Here is a 23,211-nt window from a genome sequence, read left to right on the forward strand (position 1 = left end):
ATACATGCTGAGTGGTGGAAATTTCTTTGGTTTAGATGTCACAAATTTACTCACAGTGGGCGGTGTGGGGGTTTCATTGCCCAATTCTTCTAATATGGCAATGGTTTCCTGCTCCTGAGCGGACCACTCACTTGCAGTAGATGGTTTATCATGCAATTTTTTTTTAGCACCAGCTTTCTTGCAAAAAGATGCAAATCTTTCAAAGCTGTGAAGTAATCAAAAGACGCCACAGGGGAAAATGTTAGTCCCATACTGAATACATCAATTTGGTCTACAGACAGCTCAATATCAGACAAATTTATTACCTGAAGTTTAGAGGATTTATTAGAGGATCTCAGGTTCCTGTGTTGATAAGGGCTAAACCTGTGACCGCCTCCACGTTTGCCCCTATTGTTAGAGCCTCCTTTAAAAGAATGAGATCCAGATGTACTCTCAACAGAGGATAAGGATGAACTGGACGGGGCCCTCTGAAGGGAGTGAGGTTGCTGCCATCTATAGACATTATTGCTCTGATAGTCATTCAAATCCCGTTGGAACTTTTTAGTTTTTGTGTCCTGGATCTCTTTGATCCAGTTTGTTAGGAGTTTGTCAATGTCACCTCTAAGGGTACGTGCACACATCAGGATTTCTTGCAGAAATTTCCTGAGAAAACCGGAAATTTTCTGCAAGAAATCCGCATTTTTTTTTTGCGTTTTTTTCCCGGCTTTTTCGTGTTTTTTTTTAGCATTTTGCAAGCGTAATTAGCTTGCAGAATGTTAAAGTTTTCCAAGCGATCTGTAGCATCGCATGGAAAACTGACTGACAGGTTGGTCACACTTGTCAAACATAGTGTGTGACAAGTGTGACCAATTTTTTACTATAGATGCTGCTTATGCAGCATCAATAGTAAAAAGATATCATGTTAAAAATAATAAAAAAAATTAAAAAATGGTTATACTCACCTGCAGACAGCCGATCTCCTCAGCGGCGTCCGTTCCTATAGATGGTGTGTGCAGGACCTTCCATGACGTCGCGGTCACGTGAGCGGTCACGCGACCAATCACAAGACAGCGACGTCATCGCAGGTCCTTCACACACACCATCTATAGGAACGGAAGCGGCAGCATGCAGCGCTGAGAGGCGGGAACACTCCGGGGGCCATCGAAGGTGAGTATATGACTATTTTTTATTTTTATTCTTTTTTTTTTAACCAATTATATGGTGCCCAGTCCGTGGAGGAGAGTCTCCTCTCCTCCACCCTGGGTACCAACCGCACATAATCTGCTTACTTCCCGCATGGTGTGCACAGCCCCGTGTGGGAAGTAAGCAGATCAATGCATTCCTAGGTGTGCGGAATCCCCGCAATTCCGCAAATTTAATGAACATGTTGCTTTTTTTTCCGCGATGCGATTTTTTCGCGGAAAAAAATGCAACATTTGCACAAGAAATGCGGAATACACTGTAAATAATAGGAGGCATATGTAAGCGTTTTTTTCGCGTTTTTATAGCGAAAAATACTGAACGTGTGCACATGGCCTGAATGTCTCCATCTCTGTCAGAGGTAAGGTATTAGTCAGTTTTGTTTGAAGGGCCTCAATCTCTCCCTCCAAAGTTTCTAAAGTCTTTTTATTCATGCCAATGAGGATCTCCATAAGAGATCTAGAGCAGGTGGCACACGCCTCCTCCCACCTGCTGCGGAAGAACAGATCCTCCACAGGAAATGATGGGAATATCCTGACTCTCAGACCCCGAGGTATCAAACTCTTCATTAAATAATTCTCTAGAGAGGCTTTGTTCCACCAAATACGGGCTCTTTTTTTAATAAGGATTTTAAACGAATTTTTCAGCTCAAAAGTGCTCCCGTTTTCATTACCCACACTCTGCACATGTACACCCTTGAATATAGTGTCGATGTTAGAGAGCCATAATTGGTCTCTGGCTTTAATATCCATGGTCAATGAACTGTGAAAACACAGAAAATCAATCAAATACCCCCAAAAAAATTTTTGAACGATAAATATACAATGTGTATCTACAAAATTAGCATAAACCAAAAAGGAAGGGAGTTACAAACCAAAAAGTAAAATTAATTTTTTATTGATGATAATTAAAAAAAACAGAAAATAATTTTTCATAATTATATAGAAAGGGAAATTGATACAAGGCAGAGTGAACTCACAGTAATCCATATAGTAGATAAAGTTGCATAGTAAATTGTAAATAAAAAAAAAAGTTAAACCAATGCAACGAATATAAAGCAGAAGTGCACCAGCAAGCTCTGGATTGTATGGAAGGGTTTCCACGGAGTACCACCACATAAGTACCACTGTGCCTACGTATGGGGGCTGAAGCGCCATTGTGCAGATTTTCTTCCCATGATGCATTGCTTGTTTCAGATTAGCAGGAGATGGGAAAAAGTTATCTCCTTTTGTACCACCTGAGTTTGGATAGTGACTTACAGGGTTGCTACCTATAGGTGGCACTAGAGCGTTGTCTTCCCTTAGGGAGAGCTAATTAGCATTTTTTATTTCCCATGGTGCATTGCTTATACAGTTAGACATACCGGCTGCATCTCCTCGATGAGACCCGGCCCCCAGGGCTGTGGCAAAGGCCTCTCAGCCTGCCAACCAGAGCCCTATGCATGGAAGGCAAGAACCCCCGAAAAGCCACAGGGAGTGTATAGGTGACACATTTGTAGATAACGTATGATGCTAGTCAGGGGTCTCTTGAAGGATGACCCCCCCAAATGAGACTGTACTCAGCCCCCCCAGTGTGCAGAGATCTGTGCTCAGCCTTGTATCACACTGCCCTCTGCTGGTGAGCTGGGGAATGACATTACACATCCTGCACTGGTGGAATAACCCACAACTCTGCCCCCCAGCACTGGATGGGAATCTGAGGGATAAAGACCAGCTATTTATTAGGAGTGTTACATTTACCCCAAGATAATCCTCAGCATCATGGGGCCTTGTTATTGCACAGCCATTACATAGCGTTAGTACCCCACTACAGATCACAGACTACAATCTCATCGCTTGTTTTATAGCCAAAACTGTGATCTCTTCTGCTTCCTGAAACAAGTCTGTGCAGCGTGGAGAAGCAGTGTGCTGTACAGCATAGAGCATCCCGTGATCCAGCTACAAAGCCCCTCGGACAAGGTGACCAGCAGGCAACCTGAGGCTGCTGTAAGGTCGCGTTCACACATCGCGTCTGAACCTCGGATCGTGCGGCATCTCATGTGCAGGCTTTGGCTGTCTCCTCCATGCTCCGGAGTGTACACAGCTTGGCAGCAGTCCACATGTAAGTAACATCATAGTGGGGTAAGTCCAGTTATCCTTATACAGCAGAAGACACAGCGCCCCCTCCTGGTCACGAGCCTTTTTGCTTGCAAACAATCCTGAAACAAAAAAAATTAGATTATTCGATGACATTTTTAGCCCTCTCTTCAGGAGCCTGTGATATCTCCTGTGCTGGACCGGCTAGTGTCAGCCCTCCATGTATAAACTGCATTCCTTGCTACAATTAACATTTTGATGCAAAACTCTATAATTTTTACGGGTGCACAATTTTACGCCTTGTGAACAATAGAGCACACTGATGAAGGTCTTGTGTTGACCGAAACGTTTGTTACTGTGAATACTGTATGTATTAAAACACCCTCTTTTGCATCAGACATCTTTCGGAGTGTGCTGAATATATTTCTATATTACGTCTTAAGGTCTGGGCACCTATTTTCATGCACCTCCACCTTGGGCTGTGCTGATCATCTACGCTACTATAGAGGAGGAGATGACATTCAGCAGGTACATACTATACACAGGGGAGATGACATACATGTATATACTATATACAGGAGATGACATACAGGTATATACTATATATAGGAGATGACATACAGGTATATAGGATATACAGAAGAGATGACATACAGGTATATACTATATACAGGAGGAGATGACATAGGTATATACAATATACAGGAGGAGATGACATACAGCAGGTATATACTATTTACAGGGGAGATGACATACAGGTATATACTATATACAGGAGATGACATACAGGTGTATACTATATATAAGGGAGATGACAAACATGTATATACTGAGGGGAAAATGAGAGGTGTGAGGTGAAAATGAGGTGAGGTGAAAATGAGGGGTGTGCGGTGAAAATGAGGGGTGTGAGGTGAAAATGAGGGGTGTGAGGTGAAAATGAGGGGTGCGAGGTGAAAATGAAAAGGTGTGAGTGCAAAATGAGAGGAGTGAGGGAAAATAGTGGAGTGATCGGAAAATGACAGATGTGAGGTCGAAATGACAAGTGTTAGGGGGGAATGAGAGGAGTGAGGGGGAAAATAAGAGGCGTGAGGGGGGAAAATGAGAGATGTGAGGGGGAAAATGAGAGGCGTGATGGGAAAATAAGAGAAATGAGGTGCTATAGCTAACCACAGATATTTACTATGCCCAGGCAACTCCGGGCTCTTCAGCTAATATATATAATATATATATATCTGTGTGCGTGTGATATACATATACGTGTGTAGCATGTGGAAGAGGAGGCTCTGGACAGATTCTCAGTAGAATATTTTGGACTAAAGACAAAACACTACATGTGGCAGAAAACTGACACTACACATCACCCTGAAAACACCATCCCCACAGTCAAACATGGTGGTGGCAGCATCATGGTATGGGAAAGCTTTTCTTCAGCAGGGACTGGGAAGCTGGTCAGAGTTAATAGGAAGATGAATGAAACTATATACAGGGCAATCCTGGAGGAAAACGTGTTAGAGGCTGTAAAAGACTTGAAGCTGGGACGTAGGATCACCTTCCAGCAGGACAACGACCCTAAACATACTGCCAGAGTTACAATGGATGGTTGATATCAAAGCATATTCATGTGAGTGAATGGCCCAGTCACAGGCCAGACCGAAATTGTGGTGAAAGATGGTCCTACGAAGTATTAACTCAGGGGGGCTGAATACAAATGCAAGTCACAATTCTCAGATTTGTATTTTTTAAATAATTAGAACATCTTGTATCATTGACTTTACACTTCACAAATATTTGCTACTTTGTGTTGGTATCACATAAAATCCCAATAAAATGCATTTAAGTTTGTGGGTGTAACTTGGGAATGTTTGTGGGGTATTAATACTTTTTCAAGGCTATGTGTGTCTATGTGTATATACTTGCGCACACATATACATGTGTAAATGTGTGTGTTTATAGGCGTTTATACAATGTGTGTGCGTATTTAGTGTGTGTGTGTGTGTGTGTACACATACACAGTAACAGTATATATATATATATATATATATATACAGATACCTGTGTGTTTATATAATGTATGCATATACAGTGTGTATATACATGTATTTGTGTGCCTGCGTACACATTACACTATAATCTTTATTTTTATATAGCGCTAACATATTCCGCAGCACTTTACAGGTTGCACACATTATCATCACTGTCCCCGTTGGGGCTCACAATCCACACTACAATACATGCATGTCCCACCAATGATGCGGTGGGAATGATGTATCCCCCTATACACTGCAGGATGTGCCGTCAGCTCCACCATTATGGTGTGATTACAGGCTGAGGGCAGCGGGGGGCGCTGTCACATTGCACCTGTGGATGCTGGGCCAAGGCCAGTACCAATCCAGATGTTGTGTCACACCGACGCTGTAGTGCACGGGCCTCCCTCCCACCTGCCACTCTCTAACTGCAGCAAAACTAGATCTTTCAGCAGACACCATAAGCTGCCTGGGAGGGAATGCTGAGAGTTGTAGTTTTGCGTTACCTGCACAGCGCTCATTATGACATAAATATTTTGTTATTTCCCAGGAATACATGTATATGTGTGTCTTTTATGATTTACTAGATGGCAGCCCGATTCTAAAGAATCGGGAGTCTAGAATCCATATATACTTTATTTATTCAAATGTAAGAATAATACAATTAATAAATAATAGTAAGAAAGAACAAAAAATGGCTGCACTCACCAGCTCTTGACAATTCTTGACAGTACGGCACATTTCTGATTGGTCGCTCGCGGCAGGCGGCAACCAATCAGAAAAGTGCCGCGCACCACGAAGGCATATATCTTTGTCCACCCTGAGCGGGTGTAGGACGCTGGTGACGTCACTTATCTCCGGACATTATCTCCGGACAAAGCCACGGAAGTTGGCACAAATTGCCGGAAGTAGTATTCTAGGCAATTATATATTAGATTTTAATGTTATCAGTGTTTACCTTTGAACGTTTATATTGTATTGTCCTGTCACCAGCCATGTGTACGATTATCGGCCGAAAGCCTCTCTGGAACCAATAATCACCCCATGTAAAGGTATCTTTATAAGTTAAAGATTCAGAATACTATGACTTTTATCATATCCTGAACAGTCAAGTTTTTTATGAACCGTTAAGGTTTTCTGGTTGAAGTAAAAAAAACTGAGTGTTTACAGTTTGAAACCATAAAATGTTGAAAAATTATGTCATTCTTGAGTATATCACTCAATGGTGCTCATAAACGTGTCAAATTTGATCTATAATATACTTTAATATACGTTACTTTAATCTTTAATATACTTAAGAACAGGGCCCCAGACATCACACAGGGGGTCTGAAACACCGCACAGTGGTCCAAAATATCGCTGTGCTCTGCCTGGGGCCCCATATGCTGCCTGGGGCCCCTGTGCTCTGCCTGGGGCCCCTGTGCTCTGCCTGGGGCCCCATATGCTGCCTGGGGCCCCTGTGCTCTGCCTGGGGCCCCATATGCTGCCTGGGGCCCCTGTGCTCTGCCTGGGGCCCCATAGGCTGCCTGGGGCCCCTGTGCTCTACCTGGGACCACTGTGCTCTGCCTGGGGCCCCATATGCTGCCTGGGGCCCCTGTGCTCTTCCTGGGGCCCCTGTGCTCTGCCTGGGGCCCCATGTTCTGCCTGGGGCCACTGTGCTCTGCCTGGGGCCCCATAGGCTGCCTGGGGCCCCTGTGCTCTGCCTGGGACCACTGTGCTCTGCCTGGGGCCCCATATGCTGCCTGGGGCCCCTGTGCTCTGCCTGAGGCCACTGTGCTCTGCCTGGGGCCCCTGTGCTCTGCCTGGGGCCCCTGTGCTCTGCCTGGGGCCACTGTGCTCTGCCTGGGGCCACTGTGCTCTGCCTGGGACCACTGTGCTCTGCCTGGGGCCCCATATGCTGCCTGGGGCCCCTGTGCTCTGCCTGGGGCCCCTGTGCTCTGCCTGGGGCCCCATATGCTGCCTGGGGCCACTGTGCTTTGCCTGGGGCCCCATATGCTGCCTGGGGCCACTGTGCTCTGCCTGGGGCCCCATATGCTGCCTGGGGCCCCTGTGCTCTGCCTGGGGCCCCTGTGCTCTGCCTGGGGCCACTGTGCTCTGCCTGGGGCCCCATATGCTGCCTGGGGCCCCTGTGCTCTGCCTGGGGCCCCATATGCTGCCTGGGGCCACTGTGCTCTGCCTGGGGCCACTGTGCTCTGCCTGGGACCACTGTGCTCTGCCTGGGGCCCCATATGCTGCCTGGGGCCCCTGTGCTCTGCCTGGGGCCCCATATGCTGCCTGGGGGCCCCTGTGCTCTGCCTGGGGCCCCTGTGCTCTGCCTGGGGCCCCTGTGCTCTGCCTGGGGCCCCTGTGCTCTGCCTGGGGCCCCTGTGCTCTGCCTGGGGCCCCTGTGCTCTGCCTGGGACCACTGTGCTCTGCCTGGGGCCCCATATGCTGCCTGGGGCCCCTGTGCTCTGCCTGGGGCCCCTGTGCTCTGCCTGGGGCCACTGTGCTCTGCCTGGGGCCCCATATGCTGCCTGGGGCCCCTGTGCTCTGCCTGGGTGTAGGACACTGGTGACGTCACTTATCTCCGGACATTAGCTCCGGACAAAGCCACGGAAGTTGGCACAAATTGCAGGAAGTAGTATTCTAGGCAATTATATATTAGAAGGGGTTTTCCAGGCATCAGCTAGTGATGGCCTGTCCGTGGATCAGATCGTGGGGGTCCGACACCCGACGCTCTCATGGACCAGATGTTCGCAGGTCCAAATGGTGATTGGATCTGAACACCGCAGCACCATTAGTGGCCATTCTTGGTATTGCAGCTCAGATCACATTCACTTTAAAAGGAGTAGAGCTGCAGTACCGGAGAACGGCCACTGCGTGGTGCATGGAGTTTGCACCGTTCCTCCTCTGTACATCCAGCTAACGATGGCGCTGATAATATCTAATCAATGGGGGCGCCGGGCATCAGCCCCCTGCCAATCTGGTCTAAGGATAGGTGGTCACTATCTTAAGGCTGGAGAACCCCTGTAAATACATTAGAAAAGATTGATCAATGCACCACAAACATTGTACTCAGCCCCCACCATCTCTATGAAGCCCCTCAACACTTTTTCTGTTTACAACTCTTTTAAAGGGACAGTACAGGAATTAAAATAAAAATCATCTGCCAGAAACCTGTCCATGGGTTGTGTCAATTATTGCCAATCAGTTCTGTTTAAGTGAATAGGTGCAGAGCGGTAACGCTACATACAACCTGTGGACAGATGTGAAAAAAGCAAGTAGGGAGAAGTGTGTATTTGTCATGGGGTCAATACTACAGGCGTTGTGTAAGGAAAAAAAGTCCTATGCTGCTATGTGTGTGCTGCCATTCTTTACACTGCGGATGTACGCGCCATTCCCAGCCAGGCTGAACTGCGGTGACCTCAGTGACATCCCCGCTAGCACCGGGAGTTTTTCTCACAGTGCTAGCGGGGATGTCACCATAGTTCAGCCCGGCTGGGAACAGAGCCTCAGTGACTGTAAGTAACCTCGAGGACGTCCCCTCCAGTCACTGACGCTGCACTCAGTTCATTCACCAGTGGTTCTCAGTCTGGACGGTCGCTTCTTGGCACCGTCCAGGTTGAAAATTAATTCTGCCCCAGACATGGATTAAGGCATGGGACAGAACGACAGACAGATATGGTATATTGTTATTTTATTATTTTTTATTTATTACAGATCGAGGGCTTCGGTGGAATTAGGCGAGGTCGTAAGTATGGTTTGAGATTATTAAAGGAGTCTGTCATTTTTTTCAATTAAAGGACTTTATTGTGGCTGTGTCTTTATTTACCATGTAACTATAGGATTAGTAATGGATAGGTGTCTTATTGATGCCTCTCCATTACTAAGCCGTGGGCTTGATGTCACCTGACAATACAAAGGTGACATCAACCCCACAAATATGAACCCTGCTTGCCACCGCTGCAGAGCAAGTGGGAAGAGCCGGGCAAAGCGCCACAATTGGCGCATCTAATAGATGCGCCTTTTCTGGACAGCTGCAGGCTGATATTTTAGGCTGGAGGGGGTCAATATCCATGGCCCCTTACCAGCCTGAGAATACCAGCCCCGAGCTGTCTGCTTTATCAAGGTTGGTTGTCAATAATGGGAGACCCCCACACCGTTTTTTTAAATTATTTAAATAATTAAAAACTACAACGTGAGGACGCCTAGATTCTTGATAACCAGCCTTGCTGAAGCTGACAGCTGAGGGTTGCAGCCCCCAGCTGTGAGTTTTGCCTGGCTGGTTAACAAAAATACAGAGGAACCCACGCTGGTTTATTTATTTACAGCGCAGGATCGGCTGATGAATACTCCCATCCGCTGCTCCTGCTCTCACTGTAATTAGCGGCTGTAGGTGTCAGATGATGGGAGCAGTAGTCCCATCAGCTGACACCAGTGATCGGAGGTAAACTTTATACCTCCGATCACAGCTGAGCGCTCCCGCTATCTTATGACAGCCCAACTTTTTTGTAACTGTTGGGCTGAACCCGAACATCCAGGTGTCCGCCCAGCTCTACTTCCTAGCGCTCACCCCAGACAGCTGGGAACATCTTACAGGGAGACACCAGACATGTCATGACCTTTTTGACTGTGGCCTTTTGCCCGCATCGGACGTGTACCCCCAAAGCCAGTGTGCAAGCTGCCTAGACCCCCAGGAGACCTTACTAATGGTGGTGCCAGGACATCTGTGTAGCATTTCCATCCTGAGCTCATTAACTCTTCCATATCCGCCCCTATGGAGAATGGTTTTCTGTGTGTTTGGTGTTATATTCAGGAACGGATCCTGTTGGCAAGGACTGGAGCTCCGCACAGAGGGAAGTGCAGCCACCATTCACCCCCTATAGGACGACAGTGACGTGCACGTTGTAGGTTACTGGTCTCGTTAGTCAGCGGGGTCAGTATTAATTAGCCAAGACAAAGAATATAAAGAAAGGATTTTATTTTATAGTAGAACAATTAATGTTTAGTGCAAGGAAGAAACAATAATGATGGGACATGCAGAAGAAGCCTTAACACCGGGGTCAGGACTGTTACATAGGGGGGTGCTCGTCACATTATGTGCAGGGTTAATGAAGGTAGAGAAGGGCAAGACGCAAACTAGAGAAAACCCCAAGTCATTCCCATACGTGGCACCAGTCAGAGCCCTCACCCACCATTATAACAAGCCCTCAGCCCCCAATATCAAAAGTTCTAATAAATACTCTGACATTCAGATAAAGAGACGATGTGCACAGACCACTAGACAGAGTATGAGCGCCTTGTAAAGGGTTAACCCAGCAGGGGCACAGAGACCACCTACTACAGGTGCCAGACCCCAGACAGTGCAGCACTGGCAGCCACTTCTCCTCAGTCACAGGAATACAGCGCCATCACAACTTATGTCTATGGCAGGAGGGAGATCAGCGGCTGCCAGGTAACGTGTGTCTGTGGCACACCGACCCCGAAAACAGACGCTCCTGCCCATCATCTGTGACTGGCACTCCAGAGAGATGAAACACCAGACACAGCCTGTGGATGAGAGGGGCGCTGTGTTTGTACCCTTCCTGGGTATTTTAGAAAAGCCTTTCCTCGTCTCATGATTTGTGCACTTTAATTCATTTTCCTTCAGCATAAAAAAAAAAAATATATATTTACAACTGATACAATAGGACGTCACCCCGGTCAGGCTATGATTAATCACGCCGTAGAAGTCCCCACCCACCACATTGTCTGTCTGTGGGGTCCCCATATACCATCAGGACACGGAGGAGAGAGACCACCCGCTGCGTCACCCCTGCCCCCCCCCCTTCTCAGCACCTTCATACATACAGAAAGTATGGTGGCATCTCCCCATCTGGGGCGGTGATGGCTGCCAGTGGTTACGACCATCCACCTGGTGAGTGACTGGAAAGGGAGGTGCAGTATTTCCGAAAGTAAAAACATATTGTTGCAGTCTTCCAAAACCAGCCCCACCCTGGTCCACGGGTCATGTCAGATATCACAGCTCAACCTCCTTCACTTCAATGGAGCGGAGCTGCAATTCTACAAGCACGTGTACAATGGTCGCCCTATTTCTGGAAGAAGGCATGGTAATGATCTGCTGCTGTGTTTTCTGCACCAGATGGTGGTTTTGGTTGCAGACTTTACACGGTGAGTGGGTGATCCACAATGCTACGATTATCTGCACACAAATCCACCAGGGAGAGTTTCCTGCGTGTCAGGGGATGTATACGGCTTAGTGGACAGAATACAGATAGTGGGGAGACCATAAGGAACGTGGCCCGGACACAGATCTATTTACATTCACACTTCATACTTCATACACACACCCCCGACGTCAGTACATAGAGGTATACGGTGGTGTTCACACTGTATATAAGGAAGGCTGCCGGAGAACGCTGTAGTGTGAGCACATCAGGGTCACTGTCCTGGGCCCGGGTTACTTCTCCCAGCAGCTTGTTAATACCAGCAGGGATGATCATTAAAAAAATAAAGATGGTAGTGAAATACTGTGATCTGTCTCCTCAGGGAGGCTGGAGGTGACAGCCTGGAGGTGATGGCCCCGAGACTGCTCCCCATCTACACCTAACGTCAGGGCGAGACGTGTGAACAATTCCTTCATTTGGTGAGCACTGACTTTGGCAAGAAGGGTTCCTTGTGTGATGGCGTCTGGCTGCTGCTGGACAGGATGGGCTCAGGTGTCCGCGGGAGGCTGTATAAGTACACAGCACCTATGACCAGTCCAGCGCCCAGAGCAAAGGGCAGGTCCACGTGGAATCCAAAGAGGTGGACAGAAACTGCTGTGGACACCACAATGGACAGCGACGTGGCAAAGCCTTTCAGGATGTTGTCCGCATATTTAACCACCACAGCCACAAGAAGGCCACCGAAGGCCTGATTGAAGATGACACACCACACCAGGGGAGTGTAGCCGTAAAAGAAGCCACGTTCGGCCATTGCCACTCCATCTTGTTGCCACATGGCGAGAAGTCCTAATGCTGTACCGAAAATGCCAAGTTGAACATTGCGCAGCCAAACAGAAGCAGAGCTGCCCTTAAGGATGCGCTCAAAGTATACGCCCGCAAAGCCCGAAGACAGACAGGACACCGCCACCGCGATCAGGCCCACGATGTAGTTCTGGCCGCTCACTGCCACGCTTTCCTTCCCACCAGACTGCTCCGACTGTACGATGGCCACTCCGATGAAGAGGATGACGAGGGAGCCCCACTGCAGCCTAGACAGGCTCTTTCTCAGAAGCAGCACGGAGAACAGGGCCGTGGTCAGGATCTTCAGCTGATACGTGACCTGGAACAGGAGAGAAAAAGAAATGTGACTGCAGGAAAATGGGGCCGACAGGAGGAGCAGAAATGTGACAGCAGGAGGAAGAGGAGCCGACAAGAGGAGCAGAAATGTGACTGCAGGAGGACGAGGAGCCAACAGGAGGAGCAGAAATGTGTCTGCAGGAGGACGAGGAGCCGACAGGAGGAGCAGAAATGTGTCTGAAGGAGGATGAGGAGCGGACAGGAGGTGCAGAAATGTGACTGCACGAAGACGAGGAGCCGACAGGAGAAGCAGAAATGTGACTGCAGGAAGACGAGGAGCCAACAGAAAGAGCAGAAATGTGACTGCAGAAGGACGAAGAGCCGACAGGAGGGGCAGAAATGTGACTGCACGAAAACTGGGCCGACAGGAGGAGCAGAAATGTGTCTGCAGGAGGACAAGGAGCAGACAGGAGGAGCAGAAATGTCACTGCAGGAGGACAAGGAGCAGACAGGAGGAGCAGAAATGTGACAGCAAGAGGAAGAGGAGCCGACAGGAGGAGCAGAAATGTGACTGCAGAAGAACGAAGAGCCGACAGGAGGGGCAGAAATGTGACTGCACGAAAACTGGGCCGACAGGAGGAGCAGAAATGTGTCTGCAGGAGGACAAGGAGCAGACAGGAGGAGCAGAAATGTCACTGCAGGAGGACAAGGAGCAGACAGGAGGAGCAGAAATGTGACAGCAAGAGGAAGAGGAGCCGACAGGAGGAGCAGAAATGTGACTGCAAAGACGAGGAGCCGACAGGAGGAGCAGAAATGTGTCTGCAGGAGGACAAGGAGCAGACAGGAGGAACAGAAATGTGACAGCAGGAGGACGAGGAGCCGACAGGAGGAGCAGAAATGTGTCTGAAGGATGAGGAGCGGACAGGAGGTGCAGAAATGTGACTGCAGGAAGACGAGGAGCCAACAGAAGGAGCAGAAATGTGACCGCAGGAGGACGAAGAGCCGACAGGAGGGGCAGAAATGTGACTGCAGGAAGATGAGGAGCCGACAGGAGGAGCAGAAATGTGACTGCAGGAAGATGAGGAGCCGACAGGAGGGGCAGAAATGTGACTGCAGGAAGATGAGGAGCCGACAGGAGGACGAAGAGCCGACAGGAGGGGCAGAAATGTGACTGCAGGAAGATGAGGAGCCGACAGGAAGAGCAGAAATGTGACTGCACGAAAACTGGGCCGACAGGAGGAGCAGAAATGTGACTGCAGGAGGACGAGTAGCCGACAGGAGGAGCAGAAATGTGACTGCAGGAAGATGAGGAGCCGACAGGAGGAGCAGAAATGTGTCTGCAGGAGGACAAGGAGCAGACAGGAGGAGCAGAAATGTGACTGCAGGAGGACGAGGAGCCGACAGGAGGAGCAGAAATGTGTCTGAAGGAGGATGAGGAGCAGACAGGAGGTGCAGAAATGTGACTGCAGGAGGACAAGGAGCAGACAGGAGGAGCAGAAATGTGACTGCAGGAAGACGAGGAGCCAACAGAAGGAGCAGAAATGTAACCGCAGGAGGACGAAGAGCCGACAGGAGGGGCAGAAATGTGACTGCACGAAAACTGGGCCGACAGGAGGAGCAGAAATGTGTTTTCTTTATGATGAGGTAGTAACCCCATTGTGCCATCTTCCATGACTGATATCCTCCGTTCTTATGTGACATGAATCCTCTAATCAGGAGATGTATGAGATTTCCCAGCTCATCATGTGATGGCCATATCTCAAGGAGTGGATGAAGCCCCTTTATTCTTCAAGTTGGGCAGACTCCCATATATTAGTTATGACGTGCAAAATATCCCTTTACAAAAACAAACCCTAGTTCAATTTAAAAAAATTAATCAATTTTCTATATACAGGGGGCAGATGTATCAACTCCTTACATTCAGATGTGGCAAGTGTAAATCCAAATGGCCACAGTTTTGGGGTTTGCGGCACAGAGCTGGGACTGTAGGTTTGGGATTTTCATGTGCGATTCACGTCACCAGGAGATTAAGTGACCAAAAAAATGTGGCCTATTTTTACTATTTCCATCTCCAGAGACGTAAGAAGGTGTAACGCCACACCTGGATTGTGCTAGGCTTAGAGGCACACCCGCCTGCTCATGCGGAAATCTGGTGGCCCTCTACAAGGACCTGTCACATTAGACATGCATCTGATCTGTGGACAGCAGGGTACAGAGAAGCTGAGCACAATGACACTGTTGGAAAAGGCTCAGTGTGACATGTATTTTATTCATTGAAATCTCTTGTGTTTGTATGTGTGAGTCCAGTGGGCGGTCCTTCTAGGGATTGACAGCAATCTGCATGCAGTCATACAGGGATCAATCACTGATAGGACCGCCTACTGGACTCATCCATACAAACACAGGGATTGCAATGAATGAAATACAAGTTTTACATAAACCTTTCCCCACAGGAATGTTCATCAATCTGATCAGCTCCTCCGGCTCGATAACATCCAGCCTGCAGATCAGAGACCGTTATCAACATGGCAGGAGCCCTTTAAATGAATGTGTGTTTGTGTGAAAGGGCAAGTGATGAGTTTCGGGCCCAGATGTAATCTTACCTGGAAGGTGGCCGCTGGGAGATTAGATATGGCCACATACTGCAGGTTGTTCTGTAAGGTGTAGATCAGGGAGGGCACCGCCAGCTTCAGGGTGTCCATGTACTGGATAATTATGGCATCATACAGATATCCCGCCAGCTCCTTCACGTTACCTGCACACACAACATATGTTACAGATGGTAACAGGATCACACAGCCCCATAACTGGAGACATCGGGCAGGTACAGAGGTCTACACCCGCCTCTGCTGCACTGGGCGACAAGGGTTCGGTAAGCCTTTAGTTTCATATCCCCCTTAACAATGGATCCGGCTCTGCAGTGTCAGTGTGATAACCAGGTCATACATAGCTGCAGCCAGGAGTGACTTACAAGCTTTTGGCTGCCGGTCAGTCTCCTGTACAGCCACGTCATTTATCGCCTGCAGCCGTCTTACCGGTTTTGTATAAAGAAAGTCCAATCATTGTATGAGGACACTCTTTAGTTTTGTTTTACACCTCTGCTTGCTGTCCGTATAGACCCAGAGCCCGTCCCATAGTTCACATGCTCAGATACCCTGTCATTGCAGGTGAGAAGTTCGGTTTGTGCTGTTCTGGTCCGATCTTCACTTATACGCCAATGTCCGAGGCGCCTCTTCCACATAGCGGGATGTGCAACGTCACAGGGCCTATAGTGAGCGTCAGAGGGGTCCAGGGTGTGGGGAGAAGACGTGAGGACCGGACAAGGCAGTACTAATGGAACTGCTCATCGCTAACTGTAAAGGCCCCGTCACACATAGCGACGCTGCAGCGATACAGACAACGATGCCGATCGCTGCAGCGTCGCTGTTTAGTCGCTGTGTGGTCGCTGGAGAGCCGTCACACAGACCGCTCTCCAGCGACCAACGATGCCGAAGTCCCGGGTAACCAGGGTAAACATCGGGTTGCTAAGCGCAGGGCCGTTGCTTAGTAACCCGATGTTTACCCTGGTTACCAGTGTAAAATGTAAAATAACAAACAGTACATATTCACCTTCGCGCCCCCCGGCGTCCGCTTCCTGCACTGACTGAGCGCCGGCCCTAACAGCAGAGCGGTGACGTCACCGCTGTGCTGTACTTTCACTTTACGGCCGGCAGTCAGTCAGTGCGGGAAGCGGACGGCAAGGGACCTGACGGACACCGGAATGTGAGTATGTACTGTTTGTTTTTTACATTTACGATGGTAACCAGGGTAAACATCGGGTTACTAAGCGCGGCCCTGCGCTTAGTAACCCGATGTTTACCCTGGTTACCAGTGAAGACATCGCTGAATCCGTGTCACACACACCGATTCAGCGATGTCAGCGGGACCTCAACGACCAAAAAAAGGTCCAGGCCATTCCGACACGACCAGCGATCTCACAGCAGGGGCCTGGTCGCTGGTACGTGTCAAACATAGCGAGATCGCTACTGAGGTCGCTGTTGCGTCACAAAACTTGTGACTCAGCAGCGATCTCGCTAGCGATCTCGCTATGTGAGACGGGGCCTTAATACTCTGCACCTCGTCAGGAGGATGAGATCAGAGTGGTGTTACTTCCCCACAGTAATCTTGAAAGTGGTGAATGACTTATTAACAAGTTCTGTGAGAACACTGGAAGAAATGAGCTCTTCATTCAATGACTAGATAACCCCTCCATACCCATTAAGGCCCCGTCACACATAGCGAGATCGCTAGCGAGATCGCTGCTGAGTCACAAGTTTTGTGACGCAACAGCGACCTCAGTAGCGATCTCGCTATGTGTGACACGTACCAGCGACCCGGCCCCTGCTGCGAGATCGCTGGTCGTGTCGGAATGGCCTGGACCTTTTTTTGGTCGTTGAGGTCCCGCTGACATCGCTGAATCGGTGTGTGTGACACCGATCCAGCGATGTCTTCACTGGTAACCAGGGTAAACATCGGGTTACTAAGCGCAGGGCCGCGCTTAGTAACCCGATGTTTACCCTGGTTACCAGCGTAAATGTAAAAAAAAACCAAACAGTACATACTCACCATCTGTTGCCCGTCAGGTCCCTTGGCGTCTGCTTCCTGCTCTGACTGCCGCCGTAAAGTGAGAGCACAGCAGTGACGTCACCGCTGCGCTCTGCTCTCACTGTACGGCGGCACTCAGTGAGAGCGGGAAGCAGACGGCAAGGGACCTGACGGACATCAGATGGTGAGTATGTAGTGTTTGTTTTTTTTGGTAACCAGGGTAAACATCGGGTTACTAAGCGCGGCCCTGCGCTTAGTAACCCGATGTTTACCCTGGTTACCCGGGTGCTGCAGGGGGACTTCGGCATCGTTGAAGACAGTTTCAACGATGCCGAAGTCGTTCCCCTGATCGTTGGTCGCTGGAGAGAGCTGTCTGTGTGACAGCTCCCCAGCGACCACACAGCGACAAAACAGCGACGCTGCAGCGATCAGCATCGTTGTCTGTATCGCTGCAGCGTCGCTGTGTGAGACGGGGCCTTTATAGTCCTCTGACCAATGCTCTGGGAGGGGGGCATGCTTTATTTTCTCCCTGGAGATAAGCCCCACCACAGATTTATCGGAATGGATCTGTATGTGTCTGGCCAATCTCAGCTGGAGGCCGTGCACACAATGGCAAATACACAAGATAAAAGGACAGAGGGTCTGTGGGGAGCACCCACTATAAATGAATATACTGAGACCCTGCTGTGACAAGGAGGGCACAGGCAGGCCATGTCCACATCTATATGGGGTCTCCCAAGTCTCTGCTCCTTGTGATTACTGAATGAATCCTCAGTGTACTGCTGTCCATGTGCGCCCACCCATCAATGATCCTAAAGATCCAGGCACAGACAGACTGGGAGGGATAGACAAGAGCAATTAATGGCGTCCAGTCATGTCTACTGGATGCCCACTCCAGCACTGCGCCCCCTCACCGCAGGGGCTACCAGTCACAACGCTGGTGTCCATGGACCGAGGCCGAAGCTCTAAGGGTACCGTCTCACAGTGGCACTTTTGACGCTACGACGGTACGATCCGTGACGTTCCAGCGATATCCATACGATATCGCTGTGTCTGACACGCAGCAGCGATCAGGGACCCTGCTGAGAATCGTACGTCGTAGCAGATCGTATGGAACTTTCTTTCGTCGCTGGATCTCCCGCTGTCATCGCTGGATCGTTGTGTGTGACAGCGATCCAGCGATGCGTTCGCTTGTAACCAGGGTAAACATCGGGTTACTAAGCGCAGGGCCGCGCTTAGTAACCCGATGTTTACTGTGGTTACCAGCGTAAAAGTAAAAAAAACAAACAGTACATACTTACATTCCGGTGTCTGTCCACCGGCGTTCTGCGTCTCTGCACTGTGAGCGCCGGCCAGCCGGAAAGCGAGCACAGCGGTGACGTCACCGCTGTGCTCGCTTTCCGGCTGGCGCAGACACAGTGCAGAGAAGCAGACGCCGGGGGACAGACACCGGAATGTAAGTATGTACTGTTTGTTTTTTTTTTACTTTTACGCTGGTAACCAGGGTAAACATCGGGTTACTAAGCGCGGCCCTGCGCTTAGTAACCCGATGTTTACCCTGGTTACCCGGGGACTTCGGCATCGTTGGTCGCTGGAGAGCGGTCTGTGTGACAGCTCCCCAGCGACCACACAACCACTTACCAACGATCACGGCCAGGTCGTATCGCTGGTCGTGATCGTTGGTAAATCGTTATGTGAGACGGTACCCTAAGCCGGACACAACATATTTCTCTGCAGATCGGAGGGTAGTAGTAGTAACATCTGATCGCATGCAATGACAAGCTGCAGATAAAAATCTCCTGTACGAACAGCAGCTTAACAGACTTCTGAGTCCCCAAGACAACACTTCCTGTCTCATCCTGCTCACAGCGCGGCCATCATTGTTTCTATACTACAGAAAACAATGAAAGCAGTGTACGAAGTGGTTGCAGGAAGAGTTGCCAGGGGGACAGCAGCCTGCACTGACTATTCAGGAATAAGCTCTTACCTCTCTTCTGGGCCAGCATGAGCAGCAGGCAGGTGATGCCCTTGAGAATCTCTGCCATGACCACAGCGGTGGTGGAGAAGAAGCGGTCCCCGGGTAAGGTGCGGGCATAGCGAATGCTGAGGATGAGGGAGGCATTCTGGACAACCAGCACAGCCAAACTGAGATACTTGAGACGACGATTGACCCCTGCAAGAAACAGGGCAGAAGTTAGATTACCCTCCATTATACAACCTGATAGTGGATGCACTGGTTATACTGGTCTGGATGAGGGACTCCACCAGTACATACAGCCAGGTATAGAAAAGGTAACATAGTTAGCAAGGCCAAAAAAAAACAACATTTGTCCATCCAGTTCAGCCTATATTCCGTCAAAATAAATCCTCAGATCTACGTCCTTCTTAAGATCCTAATAACTGTAAGATACAATATTGTTCTGCTCCAGGAAGACATCCAGGCCTCTCTTGAATCCCTCGACTGAATTTGCCATCACCACCTCCTCAGGCAAGGAGTTTCAGATTCTCACTGCCCTAACAGTAAAGAATCCTCTTCTATGTTGGTGGAAAAACCTTCTCTCCTCCAGACACAGAGAATGCCCCCTTGTGACTGGCACCTTCCTTGGTATAAACAGATCCTCGGAGAGATATTTGTACTGTCCCCTTGTATACTTATACATGGTTATTAGATCGCCCCTCAGTGGTCTTTTCTAGACTAAATAATCCTAATTTTGCTAATCTCTCTGGGTATTGTAGTTCCCCCATCCCCTCTATTCATTTTGTTGCCCTCCTTTGTAGTCGCTCTAGATCCATTCTATCCTTCCTGAACACCAGTGCCCAAAACTGTACACAGTACTCCATGTGCGGTCTATCCAGGGATTAGTACAGAGGCAGTATAATGCTCTCATCATGTGTATCCCGACCTCGTTTAATGCACCCCATGATCCTGTTTGCCTCGGCAGCTGCTGCCTGGCACTGGCTGCTCCAGGTAAGTTTATCAATAACTAGGATCCCCGAGTCATTCTCCATGTCAGATTTACCCAGTGGTTTCCCGTTCAGTGTGTAATGGTGATATTGATTCCTTCTTCCCATGTGTATAACCTTACATTTATCATTGTTAAACCGCATCTGCCTCCTCTCGGCCCAAGTTATACTATCTTCTCTTGTATTGAGAATACTGAGAGGAAGAATTCAGACATCTCTGCCCTAGAAAAGACGACCTGAGAAATAGGACAGATGGCTGCTGTGATCATCCTCCTTGACCAACCCCACGGAGACTGCAGCCACCGGCCTAACACCCACTACAACTCCCAGCAGTACTTACAGATCACGCACTCCATGGTCTGCACAAAGCTCAACGACCTGCGACCCTCCAGCTCCGGTGAATCTACAACTACTAGTATAAGGACTCTGATAGAAGTGTTCAGTACAGGGGAGTGGGATAGATAATGAAGAGGTGGTGGTCCGAGGGTATGACACACAGAGTTAATACACAACCAGTTATCAGGACACCGGTCTGTCTGGAGCCGCCCCATAGAGGCCATTGTTCTGGGTCCAGACCTCCCAGAGAGCAGTGGCTCCGCCGCCCCTCCACCGTGTTACCGCTCACACCCGCTACAGGTATTCCGGGGTCACACTGGGGTACCAGATACAAAGTGTGCACTGTCCTGTGGGGGTCCCGGCCTCTCAGTGCAGAACACAGGCAGCATTCATACAGCGGAGGAGTCTGCGCCATCCTCCACGTAGCCGTGATTTACCAATACCCACAAAAAAGCAGCACATGGAATAAACAGCAGGGAGGAGTGGGGCAGAGGAAGGTGGCGAGATGCCACGTGCATTACCCTCACCCGGGGGCACAGATCCCACTCCACTACACACTAATACGAGCTATTGCTCCCTGGTATCAGCTGCTGCACTAGTAAAGACCCCGATATCCGCTGCTTTCTGGGGTGACCAATGACCTGATGTGTATAGAGGGTCTTTGTTCTCTCCCCAGTTTTCCAATACCAACATGGCCAATTGGCCACTGCAGGGTCAGCCGGGCTCCTCCGCACATTCCGACTGTGGCACTGGGGTCCCGGATCTAGACTGCAGCCCCCAGAATAGCGACCCTTAGATCTGTCACTGTCAGTCACTGACCAGACTGGCCCTTCTACACATGGATCACAGTACAGGCAATACACTGACAGCTTAACTACTACCTTCATCATCCCCCCAATCAGCAGACAACCCCTATTTCCGATACACAGGCTGAGACCTCCAGCACTACAAGTACCAGCATTCCCTCCAATTTCTGAGCCTTGTAGAACATGCTGGGACCTGTAGTTCAGACGTACGAGAAGCCCCATCCCCCCCCCCCCCCCCCAATGCTCTGTGCAGAACACAGTAGTGGGCAGCCTCAGGTGTCTCACCGCACTACAGGTCTCAGCATGCCCTCCTCCTCGCACGGACACTCACTGTCTCCTCCCGCGCTCCTCCCCGGCGGGCTCCCCGGCTCCCTCATCTCCGACTGCAGCTGCTTCATGTCCCTCTCCTCGTCCCCAGAACCGGCAGACGTTGCCATTTCTCCCGGCTCAGCCGCACTTCCGGGTCCGCCACACCACGGCAGCAGCAGCCAGCTCACTTCCGAGCCAACGTCACCAGCACAGAGGGGGGAACCCAGGTGACTAGGAACCTTCTATCCACAACACGGTTTCCCGGTTACGTCACGAGACTACGTCGCGAGACTGCATCAGTACGTACACGGAGAGGCGGGCCGTGAAAACGTGTCGCTGGCATAGAGAAAGACGCCATTTTGTAGGTTTGTAGCTCTAATTATATTATTTTAGACCCCCATTGCTTCCATGGTGCTGTACACGAGAAGAGGTCACATACCAATAGAGCACAGCCATGTACTACCGGCAGACCGGTACAGGAGAGCACAGACACGTACTACCGGCAGACCGGTACAGGAGAGCCCAGACATGTACTACCGGCAGACCGGTACAGGAGAGCACAGACACGTACTACCGGCAGACCGGTACAGGAGAGCCCAGACATGTACTACCGACAGACCGGTACAGGAGAGCCCAGACATGTACTACCGACAGACCGGTACAGGAGAGCCCAGACACGTACTACCGGCAGACCGGTACAGGAGAGCCCAGACATGTACTACCGACAGACCGGTACAGGAGAGCACAGACACGTACTACCGACAGACCGGTACAGGAGAGCCCAGACACGTACTACCAGCAGACCGGTACAGGAGAGCCCAGACATGTACTACCAGCAGACCGGTACAGGAGAGCCCAGACACGTACTACCAGCAGACCGGTACAGGAGAGCCCAGACACGTACTACCGGCAGACCGGTACAGGAGAGCACAGACACGTACTACCAGCAGACCGGTACAGGAGAGCCCAGACATGTACTACCAGCAGACCGGTACAGGAGAGCCCAGACATGTACTACCAGCAGACCGGTACAGGAGAGCCCAGACACGTACTACCAGCAGACCGGTACAAGAGAGCCCAGACACGTACTACCGGAAGACCGGTACAGGAGAGCCCAGACACGTACTACCGGCAGACCGGTACAGGAGAGCACAGACACGTACTACCGGCAGACCGCTACAGGAGAGCCCAGACACGTACTACCAGCAGACCGGTACAGGAGAGCCCAGACACTTACTACCGGCAGACCGGTACAGGAGAGCCCAGACACGTACTACCGACAGACCGGTACAGGAGAGCACAGACACGTACTACCGACAGACCGGTACAGGAGAGCACAGACACGTACTACCAGCAGACCGGTACAGGAGAGCCCAGACATGTACTACCAGCAGACCGGTACAGGAGAGCCCAGACACGTACTACCAGCAGACCGGTACAAGAGAGCCCAGACACGTACTACCGGAAGACCGGTACAGGAGAGCCCAGACACGTACTACCGGAAGACCGGTACAGGAGAGCCCAGACACGTACTACCGGCAGACCGGTACAGGAGAGCACAGACACGTACTACCGGCAGACCGCTACAGGAGAGCCCAGACACGTACTACCAGCAGACCGGTACAGGAGAGCCCAGACACTTACTACCGGCAGACCGGTACAGGAGAGCCCA

At 50.0% G+C, this 23,211-nt stretch overlaps 1 protein-coding gene across 1 annotated transcript; it reads right to left on the reverse strand.

The window, feature by feature from the left end:
* Positions 1–2,066: 2,066 nt before the first annotated feature.
* SLC35A2 (solute carrier family 35 member A2) lies at positions 2,067–21,841 on the reverse strand. Its single transcript, XM_077284200.1, has 5 exons — positions 21,562–21,841; positions 19,112–19,297; positions 15,144–15,295; positions 11,916–12,583; positions 2,067–3,376 (listed from the first exon to the last, which is right to left on the reverse strand). The coding sequence occupies exons 1-5, from the start codon at positions 21,665–21,667 to the stop codon at positions 3,349–3,351; spliced, it is 1,140 nt and encodes a 379-aa protein (XP_077140315.1). The 5' UTR covers positions 21,668–21,841; the 3' UTR covers positions 2,067–3,348.
* Between the last annotated feature and the right edge of the window lie 1,370 nt (positions 21,842–23,211).

The sequence above is a fragment of the Ranitomeya variabilis genome, chromosome 2 (assembly GCF_051348905.1).
Source record: "Ranitomeya variabilis isolate aRanVar5 chromosome 2, aRanVar5.hap1, whole genome shotgun sequence".
NCBI lineage: Eukaryota > Metazoa > Chordata > Amphibia > Anura > Dendrobatidae > Ranitomeya > Ranitomeya variabilis.

What these genes read in the sequence shown, in the direction of transcription:
- SLC35A2 (XM_077284200.1), bottom strand. Translation starts at nt 21,667, where the DNA reads ATGGCAACGTCTGCCGGTTCTGGGGACGAGGAGAGGGACATGAAGCAG. An exon ending in TCCCAGCGGCCACCTTCCAG is followed by an intron (nt 12,584 to 15,143) that starts GTAAGATTACAT and finishes CTCCTGTTCCAG; the next exon opens with GTCACGTATCAGCTGAAGAT. An exon ending in AAGGAACCCTTCTTGCCAAA is followed by an intron (nt 3,377 to 11,915) that starts GTCAGTGCTCAC and finishes TTTTTGTTTCAG; the next exon opens with GATTGTTTGCAAGCAAAAAG.